At 43.0% G+C, this 17,929-nt stretch overlaps 1 protein-coding gene across 1 annotated transcript in view; it reads left to right on the top strand.

The window, feature by feature from the left end:
• kank3 (KN motif and ankyrin repeat domains 3) overlaps positions 1–17,929 on the top strand; it is a 47,980-nt gene that overhangs the window by 23,637 nt on the left and 6,414 nt on the right. Inside the window, exons 2-7 of the mRNA XM_062999145.1 lie at positions 6,162–6,241; positions 7,884–9,452; positions 9,548–9,650; positions 13,030–13,257; positions 14,745–14,835; positions 17,365–17,584. Coding sequence (XP_062855215.1) covers positions 6,205–6,241; positions 7,884–9,452; positions 9,548–9,650; positions 13,030–13,257; positions 14,745–14,835; positions 17,365–17,584 — 2,248 coding nt within the window. The 5' untranslated portion in view covers positions 6,162–6,204. The remainder of the gene's footprint in view (positions 1–6,161; positions 6,242–7,883; positions 9,453–9,547; positions 9,651–13,029; positions 13,258–14,744; positions 14,836–17,364; positions 17,585–17,929) is intronic.

The following is a 17,929-nucleotide window of genomic DNA, read 5'->3' as shown; positions in this document are numbered from 1 at the left end:
TCATAGGTGTAAAAGTTAGTGGTTACATGGTTTGTTTACAGTTGGAACATTTAGCATGGGAGTCTGCTGTGTTTGTGTTTGAGGAATGCAGGAATATTGGAAGTGTAATTCTTTCAGCAATTGAGTTTATCTGATTTATATATTATATATTCAGATATACAGGTGTATAAAATCAGGCACCTAGGCATGCAGAATGCTTCTACAAACATTTGTGAAAGAATGGGTCGCTCTCAGGAGCTCAGTGAATTCCAGTGTGGTACCGTGATGGGATGCCACCTGTGCAACAAGTCCAGTCGTGAAATTTCCTCACTACTAAATATTCCACAGTCAACTGTCAGTGGTATTATAACAAAGTGGAAGCGATTGGGAACGACAGCAACTCAGCCACGATGTGATAGGCCACGTAAAATGACAGAGCGGGGTCAGCGGATGCTGAGGCGCATAGTGCGCAGAGGTCGCCAACTTTCTGCAGAGTCGATCGCTACAGACCTCCAAACTACATGTGGCCTTCAGATTAGCTCAAGAACAGCAGCTGCATCCAAGCCCCACATCACCAAGCGCAATGCAAAGCGTCAGATGCAGTGGTGTAAAGCACGCCACCACTGGACTCTAGAGCAGTGGAGACGTGTTCTCTGGAGTGACGAATCACGCTTCTCCGTCTGGCAATCCGATGGACGAGTCTGGGTTTGGTGGTTTCCAGGAGAACGGTACTTGTCTGACTGCATTGTGCCAAGTGTAAAGTTTGGTGGAGGGGAGATTATGGTGTGGGGTTGTTCTTCAGGAGTTGGACTCGGCCCCTTAGTTCCAGTGAAAGGAACTCTTAATGCTTCAGCATACCAAGAGATTTTGGACAATTTCATGCTCCATACTTTGTGAGAACAGTTTGGGGATGGCCCCTTCCTGTTCCAACATGACTGCGCACCAGTGCACAAAGCAAGGACCATAAAGACATGGATGAGCGAGTTTGTTGTGGAAGAACTTGACTGGCCTGCACCTGATAGAACACCTTTGGGATGAATTAGAGCGGAGACTGCGAGCCAGGCTTTCTCGTCCAACATCAGTGTCTGACCTCACAAATGCGAGGTCCCATAAACACACCCCTAAACCTTGTGGAAAGCCTTCCCAGAAGAGTTGAAGCTGTTATAGCTGCAAAGGGTGAGCCGACATCATATTAAACCCTATGGATTAAGAATGGGATATCACTCAAGTTCATATGCGTGTGAAGGCAGACGAGTGATACTTTTGGCAATATAGTGTACAACTGATAGCGCACTTAATACTACATACTTATTACATATTTAGTACAGTTTGGAACCCAGCATCTTCCTGTTTGTCTCCTCAGTGTAAATGATCATAAAGCCTATGATTTTTAAGCTTATGACCAGTTTCCTCAATCACTCATTCAATTTCCAGGTTTGTTTTCCTTTACAACCGCCACCCCTATGTGCTAATTACAAGTCCAAGCCCAGTCACATTAGCAGGATGTGTGAGGGAAGTTGTGCTGGAATGTGCCTAGGGCTCTCCAAAAAAACAGCCCGTCTGCATAACATGCTTTTGAAGGCCCTGCCAACTGTATCTGTTTTTCTGATTCTGTGAGGGGGCAGATTTTCATGACATAGCCTTTCCAGAGGTGTTAATTAGTGCTCTGGTCCTCTGACAACACACAAGTATTTAAAAATGATCAAAATACAAAGATAAAGGACACAGGTTTTTAAAAGTGAGTTTTCAAGCTGTTGTAATTTTACCAATAAAAGTAGTTTTTTTTTTTTTTGTATTTTGTCCCTTTTTCTCTCGATTTTTAGCTATTTTTATCCAATTGCATAATGCTTCCTCTCTACTGGAGCTGACCCCCATCCTGACTGAGGAGAGCGAGACTGTCACATGCCCCCCCACCCCGACACGTGTGCAGTAGCCGACTACACCTTTTCACCTTCACGAGGCGAGTTCATATGCCGATCAGCTTTGTGCATGGAGAGCCACACCCTGATCAGCATTATTCCCCGACTCTGTGCAGATGCCATCAACCAGCCAGCAGGGGTCGTGATTCGCTCAGTTATGAGGAGTCCCTATCCGGCTCATCCTACCCTATGAACAACAGCCAATCGTTGTCCATGCAGCCGCCCAGCCCAGCCGGATGGCAGAGCTGAGATTAGATACGATGTATTCGGAATCCCAGCTCTGGTGTGCTTGTGTGTTTTACTGCTGTGCCACCTCGGCGACTAACAAACAAAAGTAGTTTTAAGGCACCTAGGTGGCGCAGCGGCACATTCCGCTAGCACACCAGCACCGAGATTCTGAACAGGTCAAATGGGCGCCATCTAGCGGGCACAATCGGCAGTGCCTGCAGCAGACACAAATTGGTCACATTGGTGTCTGCTGAGTGGGGAAATGACTGGACTAAATGGATGGGGTCTTCAAACGCTGTGCAAGGAGCCTGGTTAGGGGATAGAGGTGCATGTGCAGAAGCACGGGTGTAAAGAAGGGGTCCGCTAGGACTGCGCACGTGTTGCAATATACCCTCCTCGTATGCAGTCATGGATCCACAGCAGTAGAAGACAAATTGACTTGGGGTAGAAAGAAATTAGAAACTTGACATTGTGTACACCTACAACAATTTATTATTTATTAATTATCTTTTCCCAGTTCACAAAAAAAATGTGAACATCCCAGACCAATAAATCAAACGCATAAGTACCGTATAAATGAGTTACATCAGGGGTGCCCAATACGTTGATTGCACAATGCATGCTGGTAGATTGCGCCTCATTCAAACAGGTCAGCTGTTTGTTACCATAGCTACGTCTCAGCCCGCCTACAGCACTGTGAATCTAGTAAGTTTTCATTCATCAGTAGCCAGTTTGCACCATTTTTGCATTTTTCCTTTTGAAAGCTACACTGTTTGTGAAGATGAGAACACTGCGAAGACAGCTGTTTCGTTCATACGTGGAAGAAGCTGATGGAGAATATTCAGATCTAATTTATATTCAATCTGACATTCATATGAAGTCAAGGGCGTCTGCTGGACAATTTTGGAACTTGCTGGCTGACATCCAAAAAATATCCAAACATATAAAAATGTGCCACATATTTGACAGCATTTTTGGATCCACCTATTTGTGTGAATCGGCCTTTTCCCCACATAAAAATAATTACGTCTAAATAATGATCCACCCTTACTTATGAACACAATTGGTATCAGCAGCGATTGTCTAGAGCAGCCTTTCTCTTCTGACGTTACTGATACTATGAAATAAATTTAAAATACAAAAAAGTCAACTTATCATGAAAATGTAGACCATTAGCCGCCTCAAACATCAAAACTTGTCTCACACGCCCCTTTCCTCATGCTACATTGTCAACGCGGGTTGTGTGCGTTGCCTATAGTGATGAGTCGTTCGCGAACGATCCGATTCTATTGAACGGCTCTTTAAAATGCACGAAAGGAACCGAGTCGCGTCTCTGGGAGCCGTTATAATATACATTTATATTTCTTATCGGCTGTAATTCAACCATTTCGCTTCCATCAGAAGAGGGAATTAATCAGTCATGATAAGAGCTGTTTATTGTCGAAATTCAAAGCACTTTCAGTATCGCGGAGAGAGCAAGTGACACACACACACACGCACAAACACACACATACAGAGAGGAAGAGGTCATTACCTCATTAATGTAAATATTATAATTTTTATTGTTCTTATTTTGCACTGTTTTTATTATTATTTTATTCTATTTTATATTTTTGCACATGTAACTGTTTTTATATATTTGTTCTTTTTTATTGTTAGTTTTATTATTTCTCTGTAACTTGCTTTGGCAATACGAATGTCCTTATTTGTCATGCCAATAAAGCGTCTTTTGAGTTTGAGAGCCGTAACCGAGCAAACCATGCAGACAATGAGCAGTGCTAGTGGTATAATGACAAATAATTGAGAAATAAACTATAAACTTGTTTAATGATGTTAAATTTGATTGGTTCATGGTGCGTATGTTTTAAAGCAGAAACGAACACAGGCACATCTCTGCACAAGAGAGGATTTTTCTGAAACTTAATGCAATGCAACCACAATACGTCTCATCCCTGTAGTGTTTTTGTGTGTTAGCAGTCCGAGGGATGCAGAGTGTAAGTTTTTAATACATTTTAGACTGGGGTGACTTGAGGTTTTGAATACTTTTAAAGGGTGCCGTGACTGAAAAAAGGTTGAGAAACACTGCTCTAGACTACATAAACCTGGCTGACACCATTCGGTCCAAATCATCAGAATAAGGTTAGTGTTATTTGTCAGTCGTTTGCCCTGTAATGCTGAATATCAGTGATGAGGCAAACCTTAAAAAATAGATCGTGATGACCCGTCGAATGAAATGTACAGTAGATCTTAAGCCATGAAAGTATGGGCATGCCTGAATTACATCATCACCTAACACACGTGATGTGATGTCACAACTTAATCTGCTACACCTTTTATTTGGGAGATTATGCAACAAAGGTCTGCCTGCCAAAAACCAACAGCACTGGATATCAGTCAGCTACAGCGCCCCTGTATCCATTTTTAAGGAGTTCTGTGTTCTTTGTTGGAACTAGAGCTGGGTGGTATGATGGTATATTCGGTATACTGGCTTTGATTCCTTGTCCGTCATACCGTAGCACAGTTAATACAACAGCTGTAAGTCTCAATAGGCAGCAAATCATATAATATTGTTCGCCGCTAAACGTGTTACGGAGCGCTGTGCAAATTAGATACAGCTCACTTGTTAACCAGGTAGCGTTAGCGTAACAGTGTTAACAGATGAGAAAGGTTTTCTCGATATGGTGGAAAGAAATAAACAAAAACAGCAAAGAAATGAGCCGTGTCGGCAGTTTAGACGTTTTTTTGTTGTTTTGACACAAGCAAAGCTTATAGTACTCAAAACCTTCATGATATACATGGTGAAATGAAACTTGTACTTATGACAGTAGAATAATCCACAGACCACCCAACCCTAGTTTGAGCCACATGAATCTTTCAGACCCTCCTCAGAATAAAGCTTATTTTACCTAGACACGGGGTGTCAAACTAATTTTCACCGAGGGCCACATCTGCATTAAGGGCCGATTGTAACGTATCATGCTGTGATTGCAGTCTACCTGTTTAAGTCTTGGACTTTGGTGTCTTTGGTGTCAAAATGCTGTATATTTATAATGTATATCTACATTTATATCGTACTCCTTTACCACAGACACGGCCTCATAACACAAGCGACGTACCGGTTTTTCTTCTTAAAGCACAAACTTGTATTCACTTTCCCATCTGTCATTAAATTACCTCCTTCTGGCCGCCCAGGTGGCGCAGCGGTAAAGTACGCTAGTGCACCAGAGTTGGGGTTTTGAATACATCGCATCGAATCTCAGCTCTGCCTTTCCGACTGGGCTGGGCGGCAGCATGAACAACGATTAGGGGGTAGGGGGTAAAAAGTCGGATCATAGGTCCTCATAACTGGTGCGACTGCGGTCCCTGCTGGCTGACCGATGGCGCCTGCACAGGGCTGAGGAATAATGCTGATGGGGGGGTGGCCCTCCATACACAGTGCCCATCAAGTGTATGAACTCGACTCGTGCAGGTGAAAAAATGCAGTCTGTACTGAAGGGGGTGTATGTCAGTTGAGAGGCGTCCTCAGTCAGCGGTGAAGGGTCGAATCAGTATAGAGGACGCATTCAGTGTAATTGGACACGACTATAATAGGGGAGAAAAAGTGGGGAAAAATAGAAAATTACAAAAAAATTTTTTTTACCTCCTTCTGATTCAATCTTTTTTTGTACATGTTGGAATTATTTGTAAATATTTCTCAACATCACTTGTTGGAAAACAGCCTCAGTTAAATGCTGATGTGGAAACACTGCCATCTAGTGGTGGGATGCGGTCCTTTTGCGGGTCACAAAATCGACATGCATAGTGGGAGATGCAGTTTATGTACGTATTTGGCCCACGGGCCTCGAGTTTGACACGTGACCTAGACAAAAAGTGAAACAAATTACAGATCAGTTCTTGTCAGTAGTTGACATTTGTTGTGGTATTTCTTTCTGGTGTTTACAGGCAGGGTAACTTTGTAGCAGGTTTAAATTTTACATTAATGTAATAATGATATTTAAGCGCAGAGTCTTAATGTATTCCATCGTTTCTTTACAGGTCATAAATCGACTTCTGGAGGGGCACCAGAAGGTTCCAGAAGATGGCCCAGTCTGTACACATGAACCCCAAACTACCGAGTAAGTCTTTGCCTTGTTTAGAAAAATATTAAATAAGAAACTCCCAGCGGAGCAACAGAGTCAGCATCTTAGAGTCTGGACCTCAAGTTGTCAAGCCCCAAGTATGCCACAAGTGGTTTGTGGCTGGAAGCTGGGAGGACCTACCAAATGATGTGTCATGAGCTGTGACTAGTAAAATATCGAGTTGTCTTTCTCAGAAAGAAATAGCCTTTGCTCTCACTTCCCAGACTGGTGCTGTCTGGATAGGGGAGACCTAGGGTCTGTCTGAAAACCTAGTAAGCCCTCTAGATAGACAGCATTCCTGAGAAGAAGAATTATTAGATGCCTTAAAATGCTGCCTACTGAGGTGCCTTATTTCGAAGCGATAATCAGACAGTAGGCAGCAAGACATCCCATTCTTAATCCATAGGGTTTAATATGATGTCGGCCCACCCTTTGCAGCTATAACAGCTTCAACTCTTCTGGGAAGGCTTTCCACAAGGTTTAGGAGTGTGTTAATGGGAATTTTTGACCATTCTTCCAGAAGTGCATTTGTGAGTTCAGGCACTGATGTTGGACGAGAAAGCCTGGCTCACAGTCTCCTCTCTAATTCATCCCAAAGGTGTTCTATCAGGTGCAGGCCAGTCAAGTTCTTCCACAACAAACTCGCTCATCCATGTCTTTATGGACCTTGCTTTGTGCACTGGTGCGCAGTCATGTTGGAACAGGAAGGGGCCATCCCCAAACTGTTCCCACAAAGTCGGGAGCATGAAATTGTCCAAAATCTCCTGGTATGCTGAAGCATTAAGAGTTCCTTTCACTGGAACTAAGGGGTCGAGTCCAACTCCTGAAGAACAACCCCACACCATAATCCCCCCTCCACCAAACTTTACACTTGGCACAATGCAGTCAGACAAGTACCGTTCTCCTGGCAACCACCAAACCCAGACTCGTCCATCGGATTGCCAGACGGAGTGATTCGTCACTCCAGGGAACACGTCTCCACTGCTCTAGAGTCCAGTGGTGGCGTGCTTTACACCACTGCATCCGACGCTTTCCATTGCGCTTGGTGATGTAGGGCTTGGATGCAGCTGCTCGGCCATGGAAACACATTCCATGAAGCTCTCTACACACTGTTCTTGAGCTCATCTGAAGGCCACATGAAGTTTGGAGGTCTGTAGCGATCGACTAGTCGCAGAAAGTTGGCGACCTCTGCGCACTACGTGCCTCGGCATCCGCTGACCCCGCTCTGTCATTTTACGTGGCCTAACACATCGTGGCTGAGTTGCTGTCGTTCCCAATCGCTTCAACTTTGTTATAATACCACTGACAGTTGCTGTGGAATATTTAGGAGTGAGGAAATTTCACGACTGGACTTGTTGCACAGGTGGCATCCTATCACGGTACCACGCTGACCCATTCTTTCACAAATGTTTGTAGAAGCAGTCTGCATGCCTAGGTGCTTGGTTTTATACACCTGTTGCCACGGAAGTGATTGGAACACCTGAATTCAATGATTACTGGTCCGCAAAGCATTTGTACTGACAGCTTATAGAAAGAGAAATTTGTAGATATTGTTATCAGCGACCACTTGACAAAACAATCCAACAAAAAAGCAATAAATAAAAGTCAGTAATATACAAACATTATTTTTTTTTTTTAGATCTGGCTACCCCATTTCACTGTGCCAATCAGGAGGAGGTGGATCAGAGCGGAGCTTATTCAGTACAGACTCCATATGGATTCCAACTGGACCTCGATTTCCTCAAGTACGTGGAAGAAATCGAAAGTGGTCAGAATCTTCGACGGGCTAACATGACACCTCGCAGAGCATCACGGGACAGAGCCTCTCAGAGGAGCGTAGGGGGTCGTACCAGTGGCTGGACTTCTACCGAGTCTCTGGCGTCCACGACCAGTGAAGATGGTCGCTCTGTTTTCCTACCGGTATCTCAAAGCCATGTCACGTCACCTAGCAAGTCCCAGCCACTTTCGCCAACTTCTGTTTTTAGTCCTATGTTGCTGCCTGGTTCGAAGTTGCCACCTCCTCCACCACCACGCAATCCCAGGGTTGAGAAAACACTGCTTGAAACGAGCCGCCGGCTGCAGCAGGAACAAGGCCTGTCATCAATCGTTTCAAACGTTCCTATCTCTGACTTTCCAAAGCTAGACGCCAAAGACGGAGCATTCCCCGGCAACCTACCAGCAATTTCTCAGTTGTCTCCGGATAGTCCCATGCTACAGATTTCAGCTCCTGTACTAAATCTACCTACAGGCGGCTGGACCAAAAGTAGTCCTCAAAATTCTGGCCGGAGCACCCCGGCCTCCATTTCTGGAATGTCTTCATTCTCTCCAGGGCAGCTTCAGACAGTACGAGAGCAGATGGCCGCGGCCCTTAGGCAGCTCAGGGAGATGGAAGAAAAAGTCAAATGTGTACCGGCCCTCGAGAGAGAGGTGTCTATGCTTCGAGAGGACAAGGATAAGCTCCTCGAAGCCCTTCGGAAGAAAACAGAGGAACTTAGTGCTATACTTAAAGCAAAGAATCCCAAAAGTCCAGGTCAAGAGTTGAAGTCCAGTGAGACAGTGAAGAGCCCGTCTGTTTTGAAAATAGAGAAAAGATCCGTAGCTGTCGGGAGTGATGCCCCCTTTGAAGCAGTGAAGGTTAGGAACTCCCAGGATGTAAAGCACGTTGCAGTAGAAGCTTTTGTCGATGTCTGTAACAGAGCCATCGAGACCGACACAAAGACTCTTCGTGATGAAGAAGTTCAGGCTAAAATCCAAACGGTCGACGCCTCCGTTTGGGTCGTGGAGTCTCTACTCGGGCTGTCGAGTGCGGCCGAACAAGAAATCGATTCCCTCAGGCAGACCGTCAGCTGTCAGCAAGAGTCGATCACGATCCTTAAGGCGCGATTGACCCAAGCCAATCAGGACCTGGAAGAGTCGAGGGCTCTGGAGATGGAGAGAAGGTCTAAAGTCATGTTAGAAACAGGGACGCTCGTCAAGCCGGAAACGATCAATGTGCAAGTGTGGACCGGATGCCGTTTGCAGACCTCTGTAGGAGTCGGGGTTTCTGATAAAGACTTTGCCGTGAAGAAAACTGACCAATGCGTTCAAACACAAAACATGGAGCAACCGAAGGACAAACCTGCTGTAGTCCAGGTCAGCACAGGAATCCAATGGGAAGATCTTAGCACTGACAAACTGGATAATCAAGAACAGTCGGTCTCCGCCGAGGGTGAGTACGAGCAAAGCATCTCATCCTACAAGGCTCTTTTTTAAGATTTGATTAAAGAAGTGACTTAATGTAAGTATTTTTAATGGAAGCTACAGGTCCCCTGAAATCAATTATGAAAAGAAAGGATGGGAGTGCCTCAGGTGCGGCTTGCAACAGTGGCAAGAAGAGCTTGAAATTTGTAGGAATCCTTAATGGAGGGTAAGTTGTTACATCATATGTCTAACTATAACAACATGCCAGTTATTATTATATTTTTTATATTTTATGTAATATTATTATAAATATTTCATATACATGTGATTTGGTCGCTCGTGCCTGCGACCAAATCACAGCCGTGATGTTATTCGCGATAACACACGACCTCAAGTGTTCTATTGCTTTTATACAACAGTTTTTACAAAATAAAGAAAGAAAATAAATCAAAGAAGCCCTGAATTTCATAATAAATATGCTTTAATATTGACAATTCCTTCCGCCAAAAAGTAGTTCCACAACGAATATAAAGTTTAACACTACAAAGCAGACATCCCAAGTTGCAAAAACTCATTTTAGGGAGGTAAGAACAACAAGAAGAAGAAGGCAAGAACCTCCGAAGGGAAAAAAAGAAATAAAAAACCTCTCGCACACACCAAAGGATATGGATGATAACAGAACTCTTAGGAGCTGCTAACTGGGCTATTAAGCTAACTGTTCGCGTTACAAACACATTAAAGTTTCCTACATAGTGCACTAGATTGTGTATCAGATCACGGATTTATGTTCCCTACACAGTGCGCTAGATTGTATATCAGATAACGGATTTAAAACGTGATCGGGAATAAAGTCTGTGTCGCCTGCGTGCGCGTTTGTGTGCATGAAGCTTGTCGTTACTGGCAACGCATCAGCGGAGTAATACAGTTGTGGTGTGAAAAGGCCGTGCTGTTATCGCAAATATCAGCATGGTTAGAACGCTTCTCAACCAATCAGATTGTAAGGTCGGAACTAACTGTTGTATAAATATTAATATATATACTAAGTATTATATTATTTAGTGTGCAAGACTAATACTCACAAAGACGTTTGCAGTCAGGTCTGATCTTAACATGCAAATCTAAAGAATTAAAAATATATAGTTAAAAATTTAATAATCCATTGTCTGTTTATATATATATATATATATATATATTTATACAACAGGTAGTTCCGACCTTACAATCTGATTGGTTGAGAAGCGTTCTAACCGTGCTGATATTCATGATAACAGCACGGTCTTTTCACACCACAATGGTATTACTCCGCTGACGTGTTGCCAGTAACGACAAGCTTCATGCACACAAACGCGCACGCAGGAGACACAGCCTTTTTTTCCCGATCGCGTTTTAAATCCGTTATCTGATATACAGTCTAGCGCACTGTGTAGGGAACATAAATCAACTGTCTAATATATTGTCTAGTGCACTATGTAGTGAACATGAATGCGTTATCCGATACACAATCTAGTGCACTATGTAGGGAACATTAATGTGTTTGTAACGCGAACAGTTAGCTTAATAGCCCAGTTAGCAGTTCCTAAGAGTTCTGTTCTCACCCATATCCTTTGGTGTGTGCAAGATGTTTTTTGTTTCTTTTTTTTCTCTTCGGAGGTTCTTGCTTTCTTCTTCTTCTTGTTCTTACCTCCCTGAAATGAGTTTTTGCAACTTGGGATGTTTGCTTTGTAGTGTTAAACTTTATATTCGTTGTGGAACTACTTTTTGGCGGAAGGTATTGTCAATATTAAAGCATATTTAATATGAAATTCAGGGCTTCTTTGATTTATTTTCTTTCTTTATTTTGTAAAAACTGTTGTATAAAATCAATAGAACACTTGAGGTCATGTGTTATCGCGAATAACATCACGGCTGTGATGATCTATGGCACTCACCTTCGGCTCGTGCCTGCGACCGAATCACAGCCATGATGTTATTCGCGATAACACACTCCCTCTCGTGTTCTATTGCTTAAATATACACACACACTGATGCACTGGGTATTCTGACATCTTTCTATCAGAACCAGCATTAACTTATTAATTTCAGCTACAGTAGCTCGTCTGTTGGATCAGACCACACGGGCCAGCATTCACTCCCCCCACGTGCATCAATGAGCCTTGGCCACCCATGACCCTGTCGCCGGTTTACCACTGTTCCTTCCTTGGATCACTTTTGATAGATACTGACCACTGCAAACCGGGAACACCCCACATGAGCTGCAGTTTTGGAGATGCTCTGACCCAGTCGTCTAGCCATCATATTTTGGCCCTTTGGCTCCAGTTTAAAAAGAAAAATGCGACAACGACGACCCCGTACTGTTGCACATCTTAAGACGTGTTTGCAGGAAGAATGGGACAGAATAAAAGCTGAAACACTAAATCATTTGGTCTCCTCGGTGCCAAAATGTCTTTTTTTTTTTTTTTTTTTTTTTTTTTTTTAATATTATTATTATTATTATTTATTTATTTTTTTTACCCCTTTTCTCCCCTTTTAGCGCATCCAATTGTTCAATTAGCATCATGCTTTCTCTCTGTCTATGCCGAACCCTGCCCTGACGGAGGTGATTGAAGCTAACCCGTATCCCCTCCGTAACACGACCAGCAGCCAGATGCATCTTTGCCACCCACACATTGATGAGTTTGGCGCCACCTAGCGTTGCATGCGGAGAGACACACCCTAAGGGCACCCTCTCCCATCCCTGTGCAAGCGCCTCCAATCAGCCGGCAGAGAACGTAATCGCATTCTGACAGAGAGAGACCCACATCCGGTTCTTTGTCCCACCCCCCTCATGAGCAACCGGCCAATCGTTGCTCATATAGCCACTCAGCTTCAAACCGGCAAAGCAAAGCTGGATTCGATACCAGGTATCTGAATCCAGCCCTGGTTGCAGCGCGTCTCTTTTACCGCTGCGCCACCTGAGCGGCACCAAAATGTCTTTTAAGTGTGGTGAAAAGGAATGGCAACATTACAAAGTGGTAAATGCTTTACTGTCCCAACTTTTTTTGGAATGTGTTGCAGGCCTGAAATGTAGGAATGGATGTTTATTAATAAATGAAATAAAGGTAAACAGACAAAATATGAAATATATCAGGTTCATCCTGTCTCCAATCAAATAAAAGTCAAATTAAATGTAAGACACTTTTCTTTTAATTGTTTGCTTTTTCCATCCTGTCCCAACTTTTTCTGATTTGGGGTTGTATATCACCCTATAATAATAACTCAGTAAAAATACAGACAAAATATTTAATTAAATAGATATTTAGGCTATTAATCTTACAATACTCTGACAATAGTATTACTATGTATTATTTACTAGATAGTATATAATTAGAAAATATATATTTATATAATAAATAAAAAAATACATATTTTGCTGCTGTTCAGTTGATTCAGACTGCACTGTAGCCTTGGAAAAAACATCTGGACAGCTGGTAAAATAAACATTTGGTAATTTGTCTGTTTTAACATTTAAAAGCTGGTATCCAGATGCACTTTCCTGTCACCAAATCACCCCTGACTCTGCGACTTTGTCTTGCTTATTCACTAATGCTCACTCTTAACCTGTCTAGCTATGACTCGACGTCTAGCGAGGAGGAGGAGGACGAGGAGGAAGATGGAAGCTCCTCTGATGGAAGTGAAGCCGGTGCGTGCTCAGACAGCAGCGAGGACGAGGCTGCAGCTCTGGAGGACACGTCTGATGAAGAAAGAAACATAAATTTGGACGACAGCGATAGTGATGAAAACGTATCATCTGTAACTGAAGATGTAAAGGGACAGAGTGACGTAGTCAAAGAAAAGTAAGCTAACAGGACACGGAGGGAGATGTTAGCTGGCATGGTAGCGGGTTGTGCGGCCTCACCTTATTGGTTTGAATGGCCTGAGGCTGTGTTAGTTTAGTGAGTGAAAACTGAGTAAGTAGTGCGTCTAAATAACCTTATTAGAATCATCACTACTTAGGCAGCTGCCTAGGTAGGCAGTAGGCAGCAAGGCAGCTCACTAGGTTTTCAGAACAGACCCTATGAACGCGTTCTTACCTCTAGGTACAGTCAAGACCTGTCATATTTTCTTTATTCCTGGATTTCCCCCTTTCATCTCCCAATCTAGTCATTTCCAATCCCTGATTGTGAATCTGCTACCGCTTGAACAATCCCCGATCTGATCAAGGAGAGCCATATCACCTCTCAAGTCTGCCGCTTCTTTTTACCTGCCAGTGTTGGGATCCCACATTGAGCCTTATCAGGCACGAAGATTCACACTAAGCACCATGTGACAAGCCCCCCCGTTAGTATCTGTAGCTGGAAGAAACCCCTTTCTACCCTCCCTTCATTAAACACTGCCTACTGTGTTTGTGTGGACGCCCGTTGAGAGTTTGAGCACTCCACAGTCTTTTGAAAGAAGACTTAGAGGGTGTTTTTGGACAAAGACATATGTGTTCCAATCATTTAGTCACAAATACAGAACACATACTGAAATCATTAAAATACCATGACGGTCAAGACACATTACTGACAGAGGAGAGTCGTGACTAACACACGCCCCCTCCGACGCTTATGCATTAGCTGACTGCATCTTCTCACCTGCATAAGGCGAGTTCCTATAGGGCTCAGTCTTGCGCATGGAGAGTCACACACTGATCTCCATTATCCTCCATCTCTGTCGTAGTTGGTCGTAATTGCATCAGTCATGAGGAATCCCCTCCAGCAATCCCACCCGCAGACGAGCCAATCATTGTCCATATAGGCGCCCAGCCTGCTGGTAACAAAGCTGCAATTCAAGTCTGGTGTGCTAGAGCGTTTTACCGCTGCACCAAGCTCATTCTAATTTTACAGTTATAAAAAGTGACGTAGTGATATTGCCCGGCCGCTTCTTTTCACCTGCGCGAGGCGAATTCATATAGGGCTCAGTCTTGCACATGGAGAGTTACGCACTGATCTCCATTAGCCTTTATCTCTGTGCAGGCACATTAATCAGCCAGCTGAGGTCGTAATTGCATAGTAGTGAGGAATCCCCTCTGGCATCAAACCCAATGGACGAGCCAATCGTTGTTTGTGTAGGCAACCAGTCTGGGTGTACTAGCACGTTACCTCTGCTCCAAAGCTGATTCTAATTTTACAATTATAAAAAGTGACGCAGTGATATTGCCCTGTCAAGAGCTCTATCTCTACCTTGTCGAATACACTGTGATATAAATAAAACATATCTGTTCCAGCCAGAGAAACCTGATAAGCGTTCACGTGAGCTGTTCTCTCTTACCCAGCGGTCTATTTTTGACTTTGTCTTGCAGGTTTGAGCTAAGTTCGAAAATGCGAGAGGCTTGTCTGATTTTGAAGAATAACCTGAATAATGGTGCCAAAACAACCAAGAGCAAAGAACTGGTAGGAGATCATATCTGTATACATTTAATTTAATCATGTTTATATACACCGATCAGCCATAACATTAAAACCACCTTCTTGTTTCTACACTCACTGTCCATTTTATCAGCTCCACTTACCATATTATACAATTACTGACTGTATTCCATCTGTTTTTCACAGAGCAGGTATTATTTAGGTGGTGGATCATTCTCAGCACTGCAGTGACACTGACATGGTGGTGGTGTGTTAGTGTGTGTTGTTCTGGTATGAGTGGATCAGACACAGCAGCGCTGCTGGAGTTTTTTAAATACCGTGTCCACTCACTGTCCACTCTATTAGACACTCCTACTTAGTTGGTCCACCTTGTAGATGTAAAGTCAGAGAAGATCGCTCATCTATTGCTGCTGTTTGAGTTGGCCATCTTCTAGACCTTCATCAGCGGTCACATGACGCTGCCCACAGGGCGCTTTTGGCTGAATATTTTTGGTTGGTGGACTATTCTCAGTCCAGCAGTGACAGTGAGGTGTTTAAAAACTCCATCAACACCACTCATACCAGCACAACACACACTAACACACCACCACCATGTCAGTGTCACTGCAGTGCTGAGAATGATCCACCACCCAAATAATACCTGCTCTGTAGTGGTCCTGTGGGGGTCCTGACCATTGACGAACAGAGTAAAAGGAGGATAAAAAGGTATGTAGAGAAACAGATGGAGCACAGTCAGTAATTGTAGAACGACAAAGTGCTCCTATATGGTAAGTGGAGCTGATAAAATAGACAGTGAGTGTAGAAACAAGGAGGTGGTTTTAATGTTATGGCTGATCGGTGTACAGTCATGTGAAAAAATGAGGACACCCTATGAAAGCATGTATATTTTTTAACATATTTGGACATGTGGATATTTAATATCAATTTTAACAATACTGAGGGATCCAAGTAATATGACTAAACAATGAAAAATTAAGAAAGGCTTTTTTTACAACTTTCTGTAAAATGTTATTTAAAAAGAATGCAATTTCTGGTGAGGAATAAATTAGGACACCCCTACATATTGTCCCACTTAAAATAGTTAAGATCACACACAGGTGTGTCACATCAGGTGCACATGATCAGAACATCGTTACCCAGCATTTTGAATGAGGCTTGCCCTATTTAAACCTCAGAAAATTAGTTTGGTGTGTCCCTGACAGTTGAAGTGAGAGTGAGCACCATGGTGAGATCCAAAGAGCTGTCTGAGGCCCTCAGAAAGAAGATTGTGGCTGCTTATGGGTCTGGTAAGGGATTTAAAAAGATCTCAAAAAAATCTGACATCAGCCATTCCACCATCCGGAAAATTGTTTACAAGTGGAGGACATTCAAAACAACTGCGACCATGCCCAGGTCTGGCCGTCCAAGCAAGTTCACCCCCAGAGCAGACCGTAAGATGTTAAAAGAAGTCATGAAAAATCCTAAAATTTCATCACAGGACCTACAGCAGGCTCTTGCTACTGTCGATGTGAAAGTGCATGACTCAACTATCAGAAAGAGACTACACAAGTTTAATTTTTATGGGAGGTGTGCAAGGAGGAAACCTTTGCTCTCTAAGAAAAACATTAAGGCCAGACTGAAGTTTGCCAGAGAGAACGCAGACAAAGACCATGACTTCTGGAAAAATGTTCTTTGGACAGATGAGTCTAAAATTTAATTATTTGGACACCAGAACAGAAGACATGTTTGGCATAAACCAAATACAGCATTCCAAGAAAAGAACCTCATACCAACTGTGAAGCATGGAGGTGGAAGTGTCATGGTTTGGGGATGCTTTGCTGCAGCAGGACCTGGCCAGCTCACCATCATAGAATCCACCATGAATTCTACTGTGTATCAGAGGGTGCTTGAGGAACATGTGAAACCATCTGTAAAAAAATTAAAGCTGAAGCGGAACTGGACCCTGCAACATGACAATGACCCAAAACATACCAGTAAATCCACCAAGGACCGGCTGAAAACTAGGAAGTGGAGAGTCCTGGAATGGCCAAGTCAAAGTCCGGATCTTAATCCCATTGAGATGCTGTAGAGTGACTTAAAACGGGCTGTACATGCAAGAAACCCCTCAAACATCTCACAGCTGAAAGAATTCTGCGTTGAGGAGTGGGGCAAACTTTCTTCAGATCGATGTCAGAGATTGGTAGATGGCTACAAGAAGCGTCTCACTGAAGGTATTTCAGCCAAAGGGGGCAACACTAGTTATTAGAGGGTAGGGTGTCCTAACTTTTTCCTCCATTATAATATGCATTTTTGTTCATATCTTTTGTTTCATGAGTAAAACAATGTTAATTTTTGTTGTTTAATTGCAATTAAATCACTTTCTTTTCCAGAAATAAACAAAAACAAGATTGGACATTGATATGTGAACATTTCTTAATAAAGAGCTGCCTATTTAATGGGGTGTCCTAATTTTTTCACATGACTGTATACCAGTATTATCTGCAGTTCTAACATCTGCAGTCCTTATTTACCTCTGTGTTAATCTTACACCAATATTCTGTTGTTTTTTCGCAGCTCTCCAGCACCCACACTGTGCAGCTAGAATGGTTCCGAGTGTCCAGTGCCAAGACTGCTCAGCCGTCCCGGGTTTCCAACTACCTGATGGCTTTTTCTGAGATTTCTTCTGCCCTGGTGGGGCAGATAGTCAACATGACCGACGGCAACGGCAACACGGCTCTGCATTACAGCGTCTCACATTCCAACTTCATCGTAGTTGATCTCCTGCTCGATACAGGTTAGATTGAAGCTTATTATTTGTTCGAATAAGATTCTAACAGTTCAACTATAAGACGTAGACATGTTTATTTCAACAATTTAATTAAACACGTAAATATTTATACTTTTGTTTAATTGTTTGATTCTTAAATCTTAAAAAATTTGAACAAAGCAAGTGTAGAACATGTCCAGGTTAGCTTATTTACATTTCTTTTACTGGTCATGCTTCTAAACACCCCAAACCTCATATGTATCTTTACAGCTCACAAATGAAAACATGGCAGGCTCCCTTGCTGAAGGACTAGAATCTCAATATATTATAGTAACATGGAAAAAACTTCACCTTGTTCACCCATTCACCACT

This window comes from Trichomycterus rosablanca, chromosome 7 (assembly GCF_030014385.1).
Source record: "Trichomycterus rosablanca isolate fTriRos1 chromosome 7, fTriRos1.hap1, whole genome shotgun sequence".
Classification (NCBI taxonomy): Eukaryota; Metazoa; Chordata; class Actinopteri; order Siluriformes; family Trichomycteridae; genus Trichomycterus; species Trichomycterus rosablanca.
This window is presented reverse-complemented; position numbering and strand designations above follow the sequence as displayed.